The sequence below is a fragment of the Vicia villosa genome, unplaced genomic scaffold (assembly GCF_029867415.1).
Source record: "Vicia villosa cultivar HV-30 ecotype Madison, WI unplaced genomic scaffold, Vvil1.0 ctg.000308F_1_1, whole genome shotgun sequence".
Classification (NCBI taxonomy): domain Eukaryota; kingdom Viridiplantae; phylum Streptophyta; class Magnoliopsida; order Fabales; family Fabaceae; genus Vicia; species Vicia villosa.
This window is the reverse complement of record NW_026705135.1, coordinates 435,182-454,944: the sequence shown is the minus strand read 5'-3', so window position 1 is coordinate 454,944 and position 19,763 is coordinate 435,182. Positions and strand designations below refer to the sequence as shown.

At 34.3% G+C, this 19,763-nt stretch overlaps 1 protein-coding gene across 2 annotated transcripts; it reads right to left on the bottom strand.

Moving 5' to 3' along the window:
- Positions 1–9,535: 9,535 nt before the first annotated feature.
- LOC131626606 (cycloartenol synthase-like) lies at positions 9,536–19,738 on the bottom strand. Of its 2 annotated transcripts, XM_058897433.1 has the most exons (19): positions 19,424–19,738; positions 18,901–19,109; positions 18,546–18,731; positions 18,382–18,471; positions 18,122–18,316; positions 17,954–18,038; positions 16,808–16,974; positions 15,979–16,167; positions 15,490–15,603; positions 15,175–15,297; positions 14,977–15,099; positions 14,802–14,900; positions 13,657–13,713; positions 12,847–12,893; positions 12,586–12,729; positions 12,265–12,442; positions 11,370–11,450; positions 10,148–10,231; positions 9,536–10,058 (listed from the first exon to the last, which is right to left on the bottom strand). In XM_058897433.1, the coding sequence occupies exons 2-19, from the start codon at positions 19,096–19,098 to the stop codon at positions 9,948–9,950; spliced, it is 2,271 nt and encodes a 756-aa protein (XP_058753416.1). In that variant the 5' UTR covers positions 19,099–19,109; positions 19,424–19,738; the 3' UTR covers positions 9,536–9,947. The 2 variants fall into 2 exon arrangements, with proteins under 2 accessions (XP_058753416.1, XP_058753417.1); XM_058897434.1 differs by lacking the exon at positions 19,424–19,738 and having other exon boundaries at positions 18,901–19,406.
- Positions 19,739–19,763: the final 25 nt, after the last annotated feature.

Below are 19,763 nucleotides of genomic sequence, written 5' to 3'. Positions count from 1 at the left end.
TTTGTTGGTTGATAAAAAGAATATGCCTAGTGTCATCGTTACCGACCGAGATAATGCTCTAATGAATGCGATCGGTACCGTCTTCCCGATATCAAACTCGCGGTTGGCACGAAAGAAAGACAGGATGACAAAGGAAACATCATCAAAGCCGGTGTTATGGTGGATAAGATAATGGCCGTATGGAGAGAGATTTTAGAAACATCCACTGATTGCAAGATAAGGTTTGTTAGGTCATTATTACTCCAAGAAGTCTAAAAATAATGCACCTATACACTTTTCATCAATATCAAGCCACAAACAACAATGACACAAACCTACCCCCACCTTGCTTTTATATACTTCAGCAGTGGTTACCCGATGCCGTTCCAATTTAGGTTCTCGCGCGACACGCCATTTACGGAATTGATATCGTCGCTTAACTCTCTTTTGTAATACCCGGAAAATCAGAAGGTTGTCAAGCTTGAGTACTACTCGCCTTCACTTGACGACGAGGGAGACGTCCAGTTCACCCCATTTGAAGTCAAGAATGACAGAGATTTAGCGGTTATGTGGACAATTTTTGACAGATTTTCTTCGAAGGGTCCGATCGAGTTGGATGCGAAAGTTCAAAGATCGGGAGCCGATGTTATCAAAATGTTGACCCATCCTCAACTACCCGTGTTTAACAATATGTAACTTTAATTTCATGTTTATCTATCTTTGTAATTTCAATTATTTATAATAAATCGAAGCTTTGTTCGTTTGTTTTTTATTTTCTGCATCAGACAATATTTCAGAAGTGCATCTCCGAAATAAGTGTTTTCGAAAATGCAACTTCAAAGACACATTTTTTTCTATAAAAAAAAAAGTGTTTTCGGAAGTGCACATCCGAAATCAGATTTTTTTCTGAAAAAAATACATTCGGAGATGCACTTCTGAAATATAGGAATGTTTTTGGAATTTCGTTGCGGGTTCCTAAGAAGGTATGGGGTCCATAAAGAAATTGTCATAAATTAATTTATTTTATTCACTCATTCATGTTTTTAAATGCCTAAAGTTACAAAGTTACAATAATAGCAAAGTTACTGAATCCTTACCCTTTGAATTGGGATCGTGAGGCTTTGAAATATTAGTAAACTCATCAATTTCAAAATTGAACATATTATGAAGTTAGAACAAAACATGGAGTTCAAAAAGCTGATAAGTTTAAAATATATTGCAAGCTATCTAAGTTACATTTCTTTTCTTCCAAATATGAACTTTAATATCGGTATCTGAAATTGCCTATATATCTATACATGATATTAATCTACTTTACATATCCAATACCCATATATTTTCCCTACAACAAGGAAGTACTACTCATAGGATTGGCCAAGAAATGCTCTGCGCAAATCCACTTGTGTTGACTCAATTTGCTTCCAATAAGATTCTTTAACATGGAGGGGCCTCCGCCAAATTTTCTTTGGTACATTTTCCTCACAATTGGGTGCTTATCCAAAGCTATCAATTCCAGAAGAGTTGTGTTAGAATTTTTTAGGGTGATACATGTAATAAATTAATGTGTTAGGACCATTATTTAATTAGCCAATTTAAAGTGATCTATGTAATGTAAAGTTTATGGCTAATGATGTAATTGTCATGAAAAATATTGTGTAGATACCAAAAGTCTTATTTCTATTATTTGTGATGGGTAAAATTGGAATAAGAAACCTTGAATAATCATGACCCTTCATGGAAGGGCATGAGATTCTAAACTTGAATAAACATGACTCTTCATGAAAGGGCATGTAATTCATATAAATAAGGGGTTATGGTCCCCAATTGTAGACAACTAGAAAAATATGATAGAATATTTATTCTCTTTATCCCATTGAAAGAGAAACTAAGGAATTGAGGAATCTACAATTGGAAGGTCATTTTCCTATCAAGATCATCTTCTTCTCATCAAAATTTCATGGATCTTAAAGGTACGCTTCCGCTTAATATTTCATCGTGAATTAAGTATGGGTTCATAAAGTTTTAATTAATTAAGAAGATTTCCAACAAGTGGTATGAGAGCCTCCCATACTTGATTATGTGTGAATTTTAATAATTATTGATTTTCAGCATTTTAAAATTGGGTTATTAGAAATTATAATTCATCACACAATTTTGTTTTTTGTTTTTATGATATAAATGATTTTACGGATGATTATTATATATATGATATATACCATCATGGATGTATACTTGGATAGCACTGTTTCGTACAAGGCAACGTTCTTATCCTTTAAATTGATGTAGATGGTCTTCCACTTTCAAGTGACAGTGGCGATGCTAGTCCTTAAGGCTATGTTTGGATTGATGGAACACAGTGGAGCGGAGCGGAATGGAACATGACGGAGCGGAATGGAACGGAGCGGAATGGAATATAAATCCCACTCAATTGTTTGGTTATTTTATTTAAAATATCTCATTCCATCCCATACACCCCAAATTGGATGGAACAAAAAATGGGGAATTGGATGGAATAGGATGGAATGCATTCCATCATGTTCCGCTCCATTCCATTCTCTTTTTATCAATCCAAACAATGGAACATTATATTATTCCATTCCATTCCGCTCCACTCCGTCGTGTTCCATCAATCCAAACATAGTAATTGAATATATCATTAGAAATTTATTCTAACCTATGGTATTTTAGAATTTTGCTTTCATGATAATATATATGAAATTTAATGCTTGTCTCTATCAAAGAAAGTTTAGAATCGTACAGAAAATTGTTTCTAGTGTTACTGTTTCTCTTACTTATTGATTTGTTTAATCTTTTTTGGACCATTATCATAATTGCGATTTTCATTTTTTCTTAAAGAAAATAACACGGGTAAGTTGTGTTGGTTTGCACGACTGTGTGGCACACAATTATATGATCCATAAAATTTATGTTCAAATTTTGGTTGTGGTTTATATTTTATAATTACATATATAATCTCGCTAAATGATATGTAGTTTTTGGTGTATAAAGCAACACGTAGTGCCACTTCTTCAATTTTAGTAGATGAAACATATTCATCTCTTTGGTGCCTGATATGTGAATGGGTGTGGAAGTACATCATAGGTTATAACGTTACGTTCCTTTCTTTTTATTTTTATTTTTTTAAAAAAAATTATTAATAATAATAAAGGGAAATAATATATCTCAATTTCAGAAATTAATTTGATTCAACTTGTCATAATTTTAAATTAAAGTTATTTGACATTTTAAATGATTCTATTGAGATTAGAAATCACCAAAGTGACTCTTCTTTTATGGATTTGATCATGAGAAATGTTGAATGTTAGTATGCGTTTCTATGTAAGTATTAGTTGGCCCAAAGGAAAACTGATATTTGACATAATTATATACACACCTGTAATGACAAACATGTGATAATTTTAAGGCTTCACATGTGAATGATAAATCAATCCAAAGAGGGGTTTATTATTTGACATGTTTTATTATCAATGTTGGATTGTTATAACAAGAGTATCACTAGCAATTAATATTATTGTCCAAAGACTTGATATTGATGGTGCACTAGATATCTTGAGATGAGTTATGACATTATTTGAGCATATATTATTTAAGTTTATTTATGATTTATTTCAAATTGTTAGTTCTAGTTTTTAATGGTGCCAAGTTTAAGGACCGGAAGGAAAACATTTTAATTGTTTTTTTGGCTGCATGGATCTTGACCTTGTATTAATGATAAATCGACCCCTTCTCCTATAGACTTCAGTACCTTTAATGAAAGGAAAATTATGAGAAGCGGGATCACTCTAATCGCATGAGTCTTATGATCATAAAGTGCAGCGTTCCAGAGGCATTCAAGAACACTATATTTAAAGAAATAACAAATGCTAAAGATTTCCTTGCTAAAATTAAAAAGCGCTTTGCTAAAAGCGATAAAGTGGAAACAAGCACACTTCTTCAAAGCTTGATTTCTATAAAGTATAAAGGCAAAGGAAACATAAGAAAGTATATTATGGAAATGTCTAATATTTCTTCCATAAAATTTATGGCACAAAAGCTTGAGTTGTCGGATAATTTACTCGTGCATTTGGTATTAATATCTCTTCCTGCACAATTTGGTCAATTTAAGATAAACCATAATTGACAAAAGGAGAGAGTACAAAGTGGACAATTTTTTATAGAATATTTAAGGACAAACTCCATGATAGCGGATCCTATGACAAAGGGGCTTCCACCCAAGGTCTTTCATGAGCAGACTGCTCACATGGGTGTTATAGAATTAGAGGATTCTTTGGTTTAGTGGGAGTTAGTCATTGTTATCAATTATGTTCTATGTTTGATAGTATATTCATATTACGTTCTGATCAGAAATAAAGTTTAGTTATTCAGTTTATTGCACTTTGTATGATAATATGGATTTCATTAAAGTAAGGTGGACAAGTTGAAAATTGACATGTATTGATCACCTTCATGTGATTTTCATGCTACATATTTCATGATTAATCTATGTCATTTAGTTGTGTTTATATTTGTGATCATTGATGGGTTTAATTATGACTGATATAATGAAAACCGCTTTGATCCTATATATTGATGTAATTAATGGACGAGATGGAGATATGTCCAATGTTTATAATGGAAATTTTTGAGCTCATAAAGCCTAACACATTCATAAGGATACATATATGACCAGTGGGATTAAGTATTTCATCGTGAATTAAGTATGGGTTCATAAAGTTTTAATTAATTAAGAAAATTTCCAACAAGTTGTACAGCTGTGTGAGAAAACAAAGAAAATGCATAAGTAACAACAACGATAGTGTATCGAAATCGAGGTTCACAATTGAATCAGCATAACAAAACAATCAATAGAGTACACAAATTGAAAACTAGAAGGGTGTAGTGGCAACTGATAAGTTAGTGGTAACACTAGAAGTGAAGATGAATATAATACCCCAAACCAGATCATCGAACAGATTGCAGGTGGTAACCACTATTTCTCAAAATATAATGTGAAATGAATGGCCAAAATTTCATAATAGAAAGGATACCTGTGGATTTAACACATGCATCTGACGTAGAATATCCTCCTAGCAGAAAGAAAATGAAATTGTCAGTAAACTTTTTCTTTTCTTATTGGGTAGCTGACCACCAGACTTATTTTCAATTGCCAGCCTCTGCAGTTGATTCAATATTTTCTCACTTTACTAGATCAAAATTGCCAGCCTCTGCAGTTCATTCAATATTTTCTCACTTTACTAGATCAAAATTGGAAAAAGGAGGCTTGAAGAGCATCAACAATCAATTAGGTATTTCAAAGCATCAATTAGCTTGGGAAATTTCTCCCATGCTTAATCCTTGGTCACCAGCCTTTCTGAACCACGAAGACCTCATCACACACAACGCATTCTTGTTCTTGATTGGAAGGTCCCGTCATCAAACGACGTACATACTCTGCCCAGGGTGATTCAATGTGATTTTTATTCTCAACTAATTGGATTTTTATATTGACATGAAACATTCATAAATATCAATCAATCAATCAATCATTTAGTATTTAAAAAACATTCAATTATTTAACATGATCTAAAATTCAGTTTAACAACCACTTTTTAATTTTCCCCTTGTGTTTATGCTTTTGCTAGAACCCTATGGAGTCATAGATTAACAAACTATCAATTTCCTCTTCTATAAAATAATTATAAGAGAATCTCTTATCTCACCCATCTCATTCCTTTGTAGCTTCATTTGTGCCTATGCGTCATATTCTCCAAAAACTATAGTGTGTAGATTCAATGCACCTATGTGGTCGTATTCTCCATTGTCATATCCATCAACACCATCTTTTAGGATAAGTGTTTCTCTGAAAGAAAAAACGCAAAACACCTTTATTCAACTTGTTTTCGAATTTAATTTTCACATCAGCGCCATGTGAATAATATGTGACCGTAAAATTTGACGTTGACTGACAAAGCTAACAAAAAGGATAAATGTTACTACATAATTTGAAAAAATAAGGGACAAAAGCAGTAATTTTAAAATTTAAAAGATCAACTAAATTTCGAATCAAACATAAAAGACCGAAAAAGTATATTAACCTTAAATTCTAATAGTTATATTTTTTATAATTCTTGGTGAATTTTAATTAATGAATAATGTATTGAAAGAAAACTCTTAATGCATATTAATATAGTTTTTCTTTATTGTCAGTTTGATTCTGATGTAGGAGGATTGTGCATATCAAAGAAGAAACCGCGCGTCGGAAAGCATTTTAATATTTAATTTTAATATTTAAGCAATTTCTGTTTTATTTGTTTTATTTAATCTTGTTTTGGATTAAAGGCCCATAAGGCCCAATAGGATTTATTTGTTTTATTTAATCTTGTTTTGGATTAAAGGTCCAATAGGGTTTATTTGTTTTCAATATTTAAAGACCTTTGGCATGGCCATAAGGATTATCTCTTTTATTACAATAGAATCCAAAGTTTTCTTTATCCCTGGTGGACTCTAGAGCTTATCTATAGGGTTTGCGCTTGCAACCCTGTTTTCATTCAAGGTTTAGCGCTTGCTATTCCTTTGAGCGGCTTCCGACTGCGTTAGTTGGCATCAGAGCAGGTTTTCTCCTGTTCTTTTCATAGCTTGACAACTATGGCGGATCAACCGGTGACCAAAGAAGATCTTGAGGGAATTACCACGGCTTTTACCGCGGCTCTAACTGCTTTGACTGAACAGATGGCGAATTTAGCAAATCAGGCGAATTTAGCAAATCAGGCGAACAACGCCAACAACAATGGGAATCGGCGAAGAGACAGGAGAAAGGAACCGATTAGAGTTCTGCGGGGTGGAAACTGTGTCGAAGATTCGAGTTCTGATGAGGAAGAAATTTATGATGAAGAGGTTAATCGTAGGAATCTACAGAACAACTATGACTATCGAGTGAAGGCTGATATTCCATTGTTCTACGGAACTATGGGAGTGGAGGAGTTTCTTGATTGGCAGATCGACGTCGACAGGTTCTTCGACGTTATGGGTGTCCCTGAGAACAAACAAGTCAAGATGGTTGCGACCAGGCTTAAAAGTACTGCAGTTGTCTGGTGGGATAAACTTGTTGTTCAAAGGCAGAGACAAAGGAAGGGGCCAATCAGAATTTGGAGAAGAATGAAACAATTGATGCTGGAGCGGTTTTTACCAGAGGATTATAAGCAGATTCTTTATAAGATGTACATCGAGTGTGTTCAGGGCAAGATAACCGTGACTGAATACACAGCTGAGTTCCTGCGGTTTTCTGAGCGCAATGAATTGGGAGAATCAGAAAGCCAGAAAGTGGCTCGATACATCAGTGGCCTAAAGGGATCCTTGCAGGAGAAGGTGGGTTTACATACTGTATGGACCGTAGCTGAAGCATCCAGTTTGGCTTTAAAGGCAGAATTGATGGAGAAATCCCCTCGAAATTTCTCGTCTAGTGAAAGGTACTCACCCAAAAGTAACTGTGAATCAGCAGGTGATAAGAAAAAGAATGCAACATCCCGAGATTCCAACTTTGGGAATAAGGGGACTAGCAGCTCTAGCAGTGTGCAATAGGGTAAAACACCAATTCAGAGGCCGAATAATCCATATGCTAGACCCGCTATAGACACATGTTATCGTTGTAATGGAACAGGCCACAAATCGAATGTTTGTCCAACAAGGAGAGTCGCTGCTGTTGTGGAAGAAAGGGAGGAAGATGAAAAAAGAGAAGATCCTAAAGTTAAGAACGATGAGTATGCCGATGTTGAGTTTGCGGTGGAAGAATCTGATGAGAGGGTAAATTTTGTGTTGCAGCGAATGTTACTAGCATCCAAAGACGAAGGGCAGCGCAAGAATTTGTTCAAGACACATTGTTCTATCAAGAACAAAGTGTGTAATCTAATTATGGATAGTGGCAGCATGGAGAATCTGGTGTAAAAAAAATTGGTAGACTATTTGAAGTTGTCCACAAAACCACATGAGAAGCCATACAACCTCAGTTGGGTAAGTAAGGGCTCCCAAGTTCGACTAACACTAACCTGCAGAGTTCCTATCTTCAACGGAAAATGTTATAGAGAAGAGGTACTTTGTGATGTTCTTGACATGGATGTTTGTCATATTTTACTTGGTAGGCCTTGGCAGTTTGATAATGATATCACTTATCGAAGACAGGATAACGTGATGATGTTTGCATGTGGCACACATAAAATTGCTATGGCTCCTGTTTTGCACTTTGATACGAATCCAGAAGGAAAGAAGTCTAGATTTTTGATGATGATGCAGATTGAAAAGGAGCTTGATGAGGCTGTAAAAGAAATTGAATGTTTCTGTCCAGTGGTGATCAAAGGGTTGATGAATGTTGTAAAGGAGGAAACAACAATTCCAGAAGAACTGCTAGGGATCCTAAAGGATTTCAAGGAGTTAACCGCAGATGAGCTGGCAAACAAATTGCCTCTTATGCGAGATAAACGCATGGAAGTTAAAGTTTTCAATGTGGGAGAAGATGTGATGACATTTCGGCGTAAGGAGAGGTTTTCAGTGGGTACTTACAATTATAGCAAGCTGCCAGATGAAGTTCTTTATCAAGAAGAGAACTCGGGGTCGAGTTCTTCAGAAATGAAGGAGACTGATGTAGGAGGATTGTGCATATCAACGAAGAAACCGCGCGTCGGAAAGCATTTTAATATTTAATTTTAATATTTAAGCAATTTCTGTTTTATTTGTTTTATTTAATCTTGTTTTGGATTAAAGGCCCATAAGACCCAATAGAGTTTATTTGTTTTCTGTATTTAAAGACCTTTGGCATGGCCATAAGGATTATCTCTTTTATTATAATAGAATCCAAAATTTTCTTTATTCCTGGTGAACTCCAGAGCTTATCTATAGGGTTTGCGCTTGCAACCCTGTTTTCATTCAAGTTTAGCGCTTGCTATTCCTTTGGGCGGCTTCTGACTGCGTCAGATTCTGTGAGCAACCCTTCCAAGAGTGCATGAATTTTTTGTTTTTAAATGAAAACCACCATCAAATTAGACCAACCAACTTATGACTATGAATGTGTATTAATGTATTTAGAATAGAATCACATTGTTTTTATAAAGGTAAAATTTAAATAAGTTATTTTTAACAAAAATTATTTATATAGATAGTAGACAAAGTTTATTTATTATCCTGTTATAATTTATGATAGAAAAAAACACAATTTATGAGTATATAAATCTAAATTATAGATAATTGATTTTATAATCCCTATTTTTTTAGTAAAATAAATAATAGCAATCCTTTTTTCAGAAATTAAACAATCTAAGTTTTGATAAAGCATAAACTAAAAATAATTATAAATATTTTTTTAATCTTAACAAGTTATTTCCATCAAAATTGTTAATAATATAACTTTAAATATCAAATATATGTATATAAAGATAGTGAACAAACTCTACTATCCCAATACAATTTATGAAGATTTTTTTTTATAAATATATAAATTTCGAATTATGAATAATGAGTTATGTAGTCCCTACTTTTTTAATAAAAAAATGACAATAATCCTTTTGTAGAAGCTAGAAATAATTATAATTTGTAATTTACCTTCTCTTTTTAAAATAATTACAATACCTATAACTTATTCCATGCAATCTTGTACATCGCACATATAGATGGACTAGTTTCCAAGAAATGAAGATAAACAATAAATTTAAATAAAGTAGAAAGAACATATAATTTTCCTTTAGACCTCCCACATATTTCTCAGAAATTGATTCGTAAACAACTATATGAACATGACAGAGAATGCATAACCGTGCTCCTTGTTCTAAAAAAAGGGCGACACGAGAAAATTCACTGTAAATTTAATTGCTCTCTGTTTAGCCGGATGCCAAACTCAGAAGTTATAAATCTTTTCGAGAAGAAAACCGTGGAGGATGATAAAAGGTCGAAATAAGTCTAATGGTGTCCTAACTAAAGCGATATTAGCAGGCCTGCAATACACGACGGTATTCTCCCAACGCCCATATGGGGAATATGCATCTGTATCCAGCATAAGTGATCATGCAATTCTTGTTGAAGACTCCCATTATTTCCTGAAATGATAAAATAGTAACATGATTTAAAATACATGCATGTGTAAAAAGAGGGAGTAAAAGAAGAGTTATATGGTCTTCAACATTACCTCTTGTGGAAAATCACCATTCTCCAATTGGGAATTTATCAAGCATACGGCTGCACGGTGCAGTGGTGTTGGATCTCTCTTAGCCTGTTTCATTATATCGGAAAAGATATCATTTTTATTCTTCTTCAACAGAATCAAGATTAGAATCAAGATTAGATGTTTGGATGTAATCAAATACAATGTGTTGACTACGTATTCAATCATTTGGGAAAACGTCAAATCATATGACTGGTATAGAAACCCAGAATTTAGTAGCAAAAAGCAACGCAATCGTCATCATTGGGTGGCAAAGCTTGACAGAAAAGCGAAAACCCTTGATTGTCATATAGTTACCATCATGAATTAACCGACACTTGTATCATGTTTGAAGTTTAAAGATAGACGATTCACCACTAATCTCCCTGAATTATTTAGCCTATAGACTTTTGTGTTGAAGTTGGTATTTGTGTTTGTTAGAGTTTGTTTGAAGTCCCAGGTTTCCGGACTGTTGGGTGTATAAATATGCGAGGGCATCCTCACCTCTTGAGCTAGTTTTTGGGGTTGAGATCCAAGCATATTTAACATGGTATCAGAGCCGGGTTAAGGGACTGTAATGTGGGCATTTGACCCAGGCCTACACGCTAGGCGTGAGGGTGGGTGTTGAAGTTGGTATTTGTGTTTGTTAGAGTTTGTTTGAAGTCCCACATTGCTAAGGTTCCCGGACTGTTGGATGTATAAATATGTGAGGGCAACCTCACCTCTTGAGCTAGTTTTTGGGGTTGAGATCCAAACAAACTCTAACAAACACAAATACCAACGTCAACATTTTGGTCTCTCTGTACCTATAAATATTTTACTATCCTGTATTTGGTCAACCCTCTGCACAAGTGTTTCATTGATTTTTCTCAAAACATGCCCAAATCACCTAAGACGAGACTCTACCATCTTTTACAATAGGAGCCGGTGTTATCGAATATTAGCCATGGCGGCACCATGAGGTATACAGTAGTGGTCTTTGGGCACGCCGCAATGGATTGCCATCTGTCATCGACAACATTGATAGGAGCTACCCTAGTTTTCTCTCAAATGATTTCATTAAATTGCAGAATGGTCCTTTGATTTAACCAGGTTGTTAATATGACTAAATATCCTAAAACAAATATAAAATGCTTTTGTGCAACAATAAACTAAATCAATATAGGGGCAGGGCAGCACTACAAAAGTTGCAAAGTTTGCTTTATACCTGTTCAGCCTCGATGAGAGCCAGCATAGCCCACCCAGTGTTTACTACATGGGACTTGTTGCTTTCCAAATTTGAATACACCTGAACAGAGAAATTGCTAAAGAAATGACTCAAGAAAGCATTTACGTAGTCAAAAGTAATCAAAGATTCTCACTCAAGTGTTATTTAAAATTTAAAGATTTCGTGCAAAAGTACATTTTTTAGAACCAACTTCCTAAATACTCTTGGGTGTAGAGTGTGGTTTAAATCAAACTCAGATATTCTCTGAAAACAGTATAATTAATTGATCATTAAAAGGATAACAAAATACTAAAATAAAATTTTAGACAAATCCTAATTGGATGCATAATCTTAATAAATTTGTACCTTTCTTAAACTAGGTGTCTTATTAAAGGTAAAATTCCTAAATGAAAGATATCAATGTCCTAAACCACTTAACTATCAACTTGCGAGAAACTCTCCTCCAGAATGTAAAGAATGTTATCTAAACAAGCCAGATCTAGCTGGAAAAAATAGCCACATGATCAATATAGCATTTGATACAGGACTGTAAGTTCATTATACTAGGTAGCAATGAAATGAAGCTGTGGAAGAGCCAACATACTCATCATATATTAAGTAGGATATATAATGGTGACAACCATGCAGGACAAAGGGAGTAGAAGAGTACAAAGAGGGATCAATTGTGATTATTTCAAGAAAAGAGGATCCAAAAGCTGACAATTCAAATCATCGCAACCATGTTTGCATGTTAGAGATGCCATGAGAACATACAAGTTCCAAGGTATTGATTTTTTTTTAAAACTTTGGTTTAAATAGATCAACAAACAGGTGCTTATTTATAGATTATGCTATATAAAACGGTGATCTTGACATTCGGAACAGGAAATTTGACCTTGTTTTGACATGACAGATAACTCTCTGCCCAACCACCAGATGGGAGCTGCTTAGACAGCAGAAATTCACAAGCTTTACGGATGCTTAAGCAATTACTGAAATTCTTTCCAGCAGCAATCAGCCCTTTTATCCCAAACCAAGTGCCATAAGTAAAGCAAACTCCCCAAGAACCATACCTGTTAAGCAGCTTGAGTAGTTAGTGGTCAACTAAACCAAGTTCAATTCCAATCCAAAATTGAAGCTGACAAAAATATGCTTTACACATAATATCAATAGAAAATATTATTAAAAAAGTGGTTTCCCAAAAGGGGGAGCAAACCATGAACCATCTGAAGCTTGAATTTTTTCAATGTAGGCAACAGCTTTTTCTATACAGCGTTGTATTTCTTCTCGACGATGCCCGGGATATAGTTTCCCAAATGCTGCTAAAGCTTGAATTGCTGCTGAGGTACATTCCACATAACTATAGAGCAAAGAATAAGGAAATACAAAAACAAAACAAAATTAAGATTTGAAATGATGGAGTGGATGAACGGCAGAGGTTAAACATCTGATATTCAACAAGTACTTGATAGCTTACGGATAATCAATAACAATGTCGCCAAAAGTTTCAGCAGGATTGATTATCTGACAATAGAGAAAGCATTAACAACATCAACAGTGTGTATTAATGAATTAAATTTGATACAAAAACACCATGCCAATTCTCAGGATCAATTAAAACCCTGATCTGAAATGTAAAAGTTATCCCAATGAAACCACAAAAGATTTGTTCTTAAATAGTGATTCAACATGCAGCCACTATTGAAGCATCAATCCAAAACATGTGCTTGACAATCGGACAAATGAATGAATAGAAGTAGTGGTGGTTCTAATCAAAGTTAGTTCATTTCCACTTTTTAATGATAATTGATTTGTATACAAATATTTTATAGCCAACCCAAGAGCACTTGGTTGAGATGGTAAGAGTCTCTTCCAGCTTAACCAAAGGTCCTGAGTTTGACTCCAGCCCTGGGCATGCAGCAGTGTTAAATCTCTTGAGAGAGAACTTTGCCGCCTATTATAGTCCTACCCGGCTCGAGGGTTAGTTTCTGCAGTTGCGCGCAGAGGATACCCGGTTTATACCAAAAAATAATAATAATTTATAGCCAAACTTTAAGTGAAATCAAATGAAGATAGATTATACTTAAAACGTATCTACGATGTAAGACATTTATGACATATAAAGGGAGCTCAAGGAGCGTTGCTTTTAAATTAAAAGAATGAAACAAAAACAAGATAGAGATTCTGTTCTTTCTAAAACATGTGCCGTATGCCATCACATGCTTCACATTTCAAAGAAGATAAACTAAAACGAATGAAAACAGTCCTATTAATGAGAGAAGGCTACCTCCAACCAGGTATAAGATCGTGTGAGCTCATATGTTGCAAGGCCACCATCTTCATTCTGCAATGATTGGAAAAAAAAAATACATTTTACACATAAACTTGGTATTGTGTACATCAAATTGATAATCATCTCAAGTTGCAGTTAAAATCAATTAACTTATTTTATAAGAATTAACACTAAACTTTTTAAATGTTATAAGAAAAATTGTTCCCGCAGCCCTTTATCGTACTGGACTAGTCTTTGATGTTTTTTTTCTGAAGTAGGTCCTTTAGAAAAAGCTTTTTCTCAATTTTGTTTATCCATTAAAAAAAGCTCATTTGGCTGTAATTGTGCATGTGTGTCTGTCACCATTGCTTATGAGGAGACATATACTTGTTGAGTCATTATTTTTAATTAATTTTTCATTTTAAAAAAAAGAAGTAAAAGACACAGGATCTCCTCTTTAACAGAAAATCAAGGTTCTTCAAAAAGCCTGGAAATCCCATCCATAAGAATATTAAAGGAAGCGTCTAGTGATTTTAGCAATGAGAAAGATGAAGGCGGTGATAAAAAGAAGGTTGAGGTTCCACTAAAAAGAAATTGTTTGGGTGAAAAGGATTCAAATGACGATGATGGGGAGGCCTTTAAAAAATAGAGGTGGGTGCATTCTTGGTTTTTTCTATTAAAAAATACTGCAAGCAAAGGAAAAGTTAAATCATTTTGCTTGGTCTTTTCTTAACGAAATCATACTAATATTGAATACCACATGTATCGCAAGCATGGAAAAGCTAAATTACAAAAACTCTAATTTTACGGTAAAGGAACAATGAGAAAGTGTCGTTGAAAGAGAAGAGTGAGGGTCAACAGGGTAAATTGTTTGACAAAAGTTCGCTGATGCTTTTGCCTGTGGTTAACCAGAGTAGTTTGGTTTGTTATATAAAAAAGGAGTAGTTTGGTTTGTTCTATAATGAAAAATATCTAGTTTAAAGGTCGAGATGCACCCGCAAACATTTTTCGGGATTTACAAATTGGTATTTATAGGTTACTTGAAGAACACTAATTCATGAAAAGTACGGACAGAATCAATAGCATAAATAATCTCCATGATTTATTTTCTAGGTCAAGCATTCAGATAATATGATTTAAATCATGAGGAATCTAGCTACCTGTAATGAGAGAATAACATTTACAGCATCATATAATCTCTTTGCATCCAATGGTTCACCAACAATCCCAGGTGCAATTTTAGATAGCAATAAAGCAGCCTGAAAAATGAAAATAGAAGTTAAAATAAAATAAAGAAATGAAACAAGCAAGTCTAGTTTTTTCAGAAATAATTACTTTCAGTCCTTCTGCTGTGCAGTCAGATATTGGCCATCCATGGTCTGCAGTTGAAAAAGGCCAAGCACCTTTTGAAATGTGACGGTACCATTTATCAAGATCCCCCGGACAATCTTCTAAAACCTTTTAAGAGGAGGGGAGATTCTGGTCAACACAGGCAAACCGATGCAACTTTTAATGATAAATAAAAACAATTACCTGTGAATTCTTAATGAATGCATGAGCCTTTTTTAGAGTTGGACCAAATTCATCAATTAGGTTAGTTGAAATAATTGCTTGTGCAGCAAATGCAGTATCCCATAGTTGACTTCCATTGTAGCCCTGCAAACAAAAGTGGTTATGCATAAATTTGCAATATTAATTTATTTTATTAGACTTTAACTTAGAAAAGCTTGATTATAATGTGACACTGGTTCCACATAATCATAACAAGACAACAGTTATGTGCAATTAAATGAAAAAAACCACTGGATAACTCCAGCGAAGAGAAAATAAGTCGACTTGTATGTTAACCTGCATTTTCATGCCATCTTCAGCAACCCATAGATAATCATAGATCCTTGGAAGATGCAACTTGAAAGCCTCTGAATTGGGATCTTCCACCCAGCAGCAAAGCATATTTAACACCTAATAGTAACCATTGGGAATAACAATAACTAATTATTATTAGTATTTCTTAGCATCTAATGGTTTGGCTGGAAACATAATATATATATATATATATATATATATATATATATATATATATATATATATATATATATATATATATATATATATATATATATAAGTGGAACATCATGCAAGGGAAGCTCACACATAAAAAAAAAAGTATAATTAGTACAGTAAAAGTAAATAAATGGTCAGCACTCAATGAAGGAATACTAGCAACGATTGAACAGTATGTTAATTTTCTCATTCTCCTTCTCTAAGAGTGGAAAGTAATAGACAATGAATAGTTGAAGGGTCTTCCATAGAAGCTTGCCCCCTCTCAAGAATTACCTTATTTACAGGACCTATGCAAATATAACGAGTATTCTCATCTTCATAATGTATATGCTCAATTACAGTCTTGATAGCCTTTTCTCTCAACTTTTTGCCAGGCCAATTCATGAAAACAGGCTCAACAAACTTGTGTAGAGTTGCCCAAAGAATATCTTGCACGAGCGGATGAGGATAGTATAAGTCTTCCTGCAGAAAAACAAAGGTAATTCTTTTGTAGCTCTTACTTAACAAAGGTAACTCTTACTAAATAGATACTTGAATAATAAAGAAATTTAATGCCAAGTCCAATTTGTTAGAGGTGCGAAATTATTCCCGAGTCTTCACTTAATAGCTCAAGCTTTTGGAAGAGTTAGTCCATGACATTCTATCAAAGCCCCAAATGAACAAGTGATCGACGCTTTAATCATGAATGCCCCAATTATTCTAAATAAATGTCATTATTGTGTGTATCCGTTGTCCCACTTGCAAGCTTAAAGGGCTCTTCATAAGAGAGCAAATTAGAGATAAAATCATTTGAGTGTTTTCACTAAACAGCTTAAGCTTTTGGACAAGTTGGTCAATGACACTAGATATAATTGTTTAGAGTGATGGATGGTTACAGAGGGAGCAACTTTTGTACCAAGGATATGACTACCATTGCAATAAAATAGAAATCTTAGTAATGAATTGGTTGTGCAATAGAAAAACAAAGTAATGTACGAGAATGTGGTAATATCAACAACATTCAGGTTCCGCCTATTCTAGTTGGTCCTCATAAATTATAAAATCCAGGTGAAACTATATGTAATTAAGGTTTTCATAGGACCAGCTAAGCAGTTTCACTAACCTTTGCACACAAATTGCGAGCTTGATTCCAGTCTATATCATGGTATGGAATGGTAAAAAGCTCTTTTCTCAAAGATAATACTATTGGTGTGATTGGACCAACAAACCTCTTGCCATACAAATAAGACATTGGCAAATAGACCATCCGGCAGTGACACCACATCCTTCCTGTAATGCGTAAAATGTAATTTATTTTCTGTTGTAAGTAAAGAATGAAAGGTATAACAAACAATGTTTAAGAGAAATAAAGACAGACAATGTACCAATAAAATAGTATATATGAATTTAAGAATATTAACTAAAAGCATATGCTACATGAAGTCACAAACATATGATGCACTCTCAGAAAAATGTATATAATATTTATTATCTTATGAAGACAGTATTTCTTGTTTCCTTACAGCATAAAATTACACATCAAATGATAAAAGATTACCGAAATGATTGAATAACAAAAAATTATTTTACCTCTTAGTTGGATTTTCTACATAGAGCAAATCGTGGTGGTATAAATTATAATTCTTTGCCAAGGCACAAAGTTTATTTATTAAAATTCTTGCAATTTGCACACACTTAAGTAAGCCACTTTGTTAGGCCTAAAACTAACATAATCTTCCATCATCAACGCACTTGAGTTTCTTTATTAAGTTGACACGACTTTATCACCGTTCTTATTCCATAAAAAATCATTCTTTTAAACTTGCCTGATTTGGGAGGGAAATGTTTCAAACAATGATGCATAAGCTGATTTTGTTGATCAGAACACTTACCCAATTGTAGAAAATATTAACAAGAAAGTAGAAACACTCAAATGTAAGGGATTGAAGTCTCTTTTGAACAGATTAAATAATTAAAAAAATTACAATAAAAAATGTTGTTGAAATTTTTTTTTTATAACTTAGAAAATAAACAACTCTAAATGATCCGACAAATTTTATAAACCCTAGGATCTCTTATTTTACCCAACCTTGTGAGAACAACTTTTGTTGCAAGCGGTGCAGTATGACTCATTTACCATTATTAACCACTGAAGTGGCTAGTATTTCGAACTCTAAATGTTTTTTTAACAAAAGATTCTTTCTATTTAGTAATATTCTGTAACTAGATATATTCTCTCTAAACAAGTTGAAACGAAAGGAGCAAGAACCTGGATGAACTGGAAGCGCGTATGGAAGGAGCCATATTTCAGGAGGCAGGGGATTATTTCCAGACCACTCAAACACTCCAAGTACCTACCAACAATTAGATTATAAACATATAAACCACAACACCACGTCTCTTAATAAAATCATCAAAATAAGGGTAGGATCTTAACTGATAACCACATTTTCCCCCACGAAGTTATATAAGTAGCACCACCATGCTCAAGAATCCAGTCACGTCCCTTCTCCATATCCCCATCTCCATCATTAGGTCCCTCCCCTAGCAACCTTAGAGTAACATAACACAAGACAGAGCCAAACATTGTGCTTGGACCTTCAATATGCAAACCCCACCCACCATCCTTGTTCTGCAGTTACATCAAACTAATTAATTACGAGATGATTAGTGTGAAAGATAGAGTGAAGTTGTTACCTGATGATTATAGAGGTAACGGCGCATTTCCTTTCTATGCTCGTCGGTTAAGACTGCATTCAAAGCCCCGGTGACAGACAGAGTAATAACCTGTTTAATCATCATTATGAATGAAAAGTGAAAACACACAAGTTTTGAATAGGAGAAAAGTGTAAAAAAATTACCAATCCAGGCATAAGAAACATGGGACCTCCATAATCTCCTGGCCAGTGTCCATCATGACTCTGAATAGTTGAATAGAAATTCAATGCCCTTGTTAATGTTGTTGTGACAGCCTCTTGTGTTACATCCTCGATATCTTTCACTTTGACTTTGGGTAAAACTTGGCTGATAGGGTTCTCTTTTGCAAACTAAATTGGTGAAGTTAGAAATTGGTACTAAAACAGTGAATATGAGAAATAATGACATAAAAATGAAACTAGAAATTCGTACTAAAACAGTGAAATAATGACATAAAAATGAAACTAGAAATTCGTACTAAAACAGTGAAATAATGACATAAAAATGAAAAATGAAAACCTGAAGACGCGTAAGTAGATCGTGACTGTGTTTGTGAGTGAAGCGATTATCGTGGAAATTGCGGCGAGCGGTTTCAATATCGTGGAGATCTTGTGGCGATCCGGAATGAGGATCGAACTCCCATATCTGTCTTCCGACGTGATTGTTGAGTGTCCGAATCCATGGACTACCTCCTTCGGCAACCTTGAGCTTCCACATTTACTAAAAAACTGTATTACGGATTTGAAAGAGGAGACAGAGAGAACAGGAAAAAATAGTTATAATAATAATAATAATAATAGATGAGAGTTGAGAGTGTGTGTGGATTGAGCAAGTGAGAGATCGTTGCAGAAATGGGGAAGGACGGAGGTCGCCAAGTGCCTAGCTGGCTCTAAAACATTTACATTTATTACCGGTAAATATATTTTATGACATTGCCTCTCTCTAAAGTACACTCCTAACTAATTGCATTCACTTTTATGGTCACTTACCACGTAACTAATATTTTATGAATTGTGCCAATTTCTTACAACAACAAACTCACCTGTCCGGCGAGATGTGATTGAATATGCGATTGAAAGCAACCGTCTCCGGCGAGATGCGATTGAATCTTGGATGTGCTGATTCACCCTTTTGATTTGATCCGGTTTCCGATTGAATGGCGTTGGGAGAGAGATTCTTGTATCAAGAGGAACTGAGAGAGCGTCAGCGGAGACGATAGTTAGAGAGAGACTGAGTGAAGAGAAAATCATTAGGTTCTTTTAATGTTTGTATAATTTCTTATTTTAATGTTTGATATTTATGTTTATTTTAATTTATTTCTTTCAAGAGACATAAACTTGACTCTGAAATACCCTTGAGAGTGGAAAATCTCCTGTATTTTC

What these genes read in the sequence shown, in the direction of transcription:
- LOC131626606 (XM_058897433.1), bottom strand. Translation starts at nt 19,098, where the DNA reads ATGTGGAAGCTCAAGGTTGCCGAAGGAGGTAGTCCATGGATTCGGACA. An exon ending in ATGTTATTCTCTCATTACAG is followed by an intron (nt 13,714 to 14,801) that starts GTAGCTAGATTC and finishes CAATCATTGCAG; the next exon opens with AATGAAGATGGTGGCCTTGC. An exon ending in CTCTCATCGAGGCTGAACAG is followed by an intron (nt 10,232 to 11,369) that starts GTATAAAGCAAA and finishes ATAATGAAACAG; the next exon opens with GCTAAGAGAGATCCAACACC.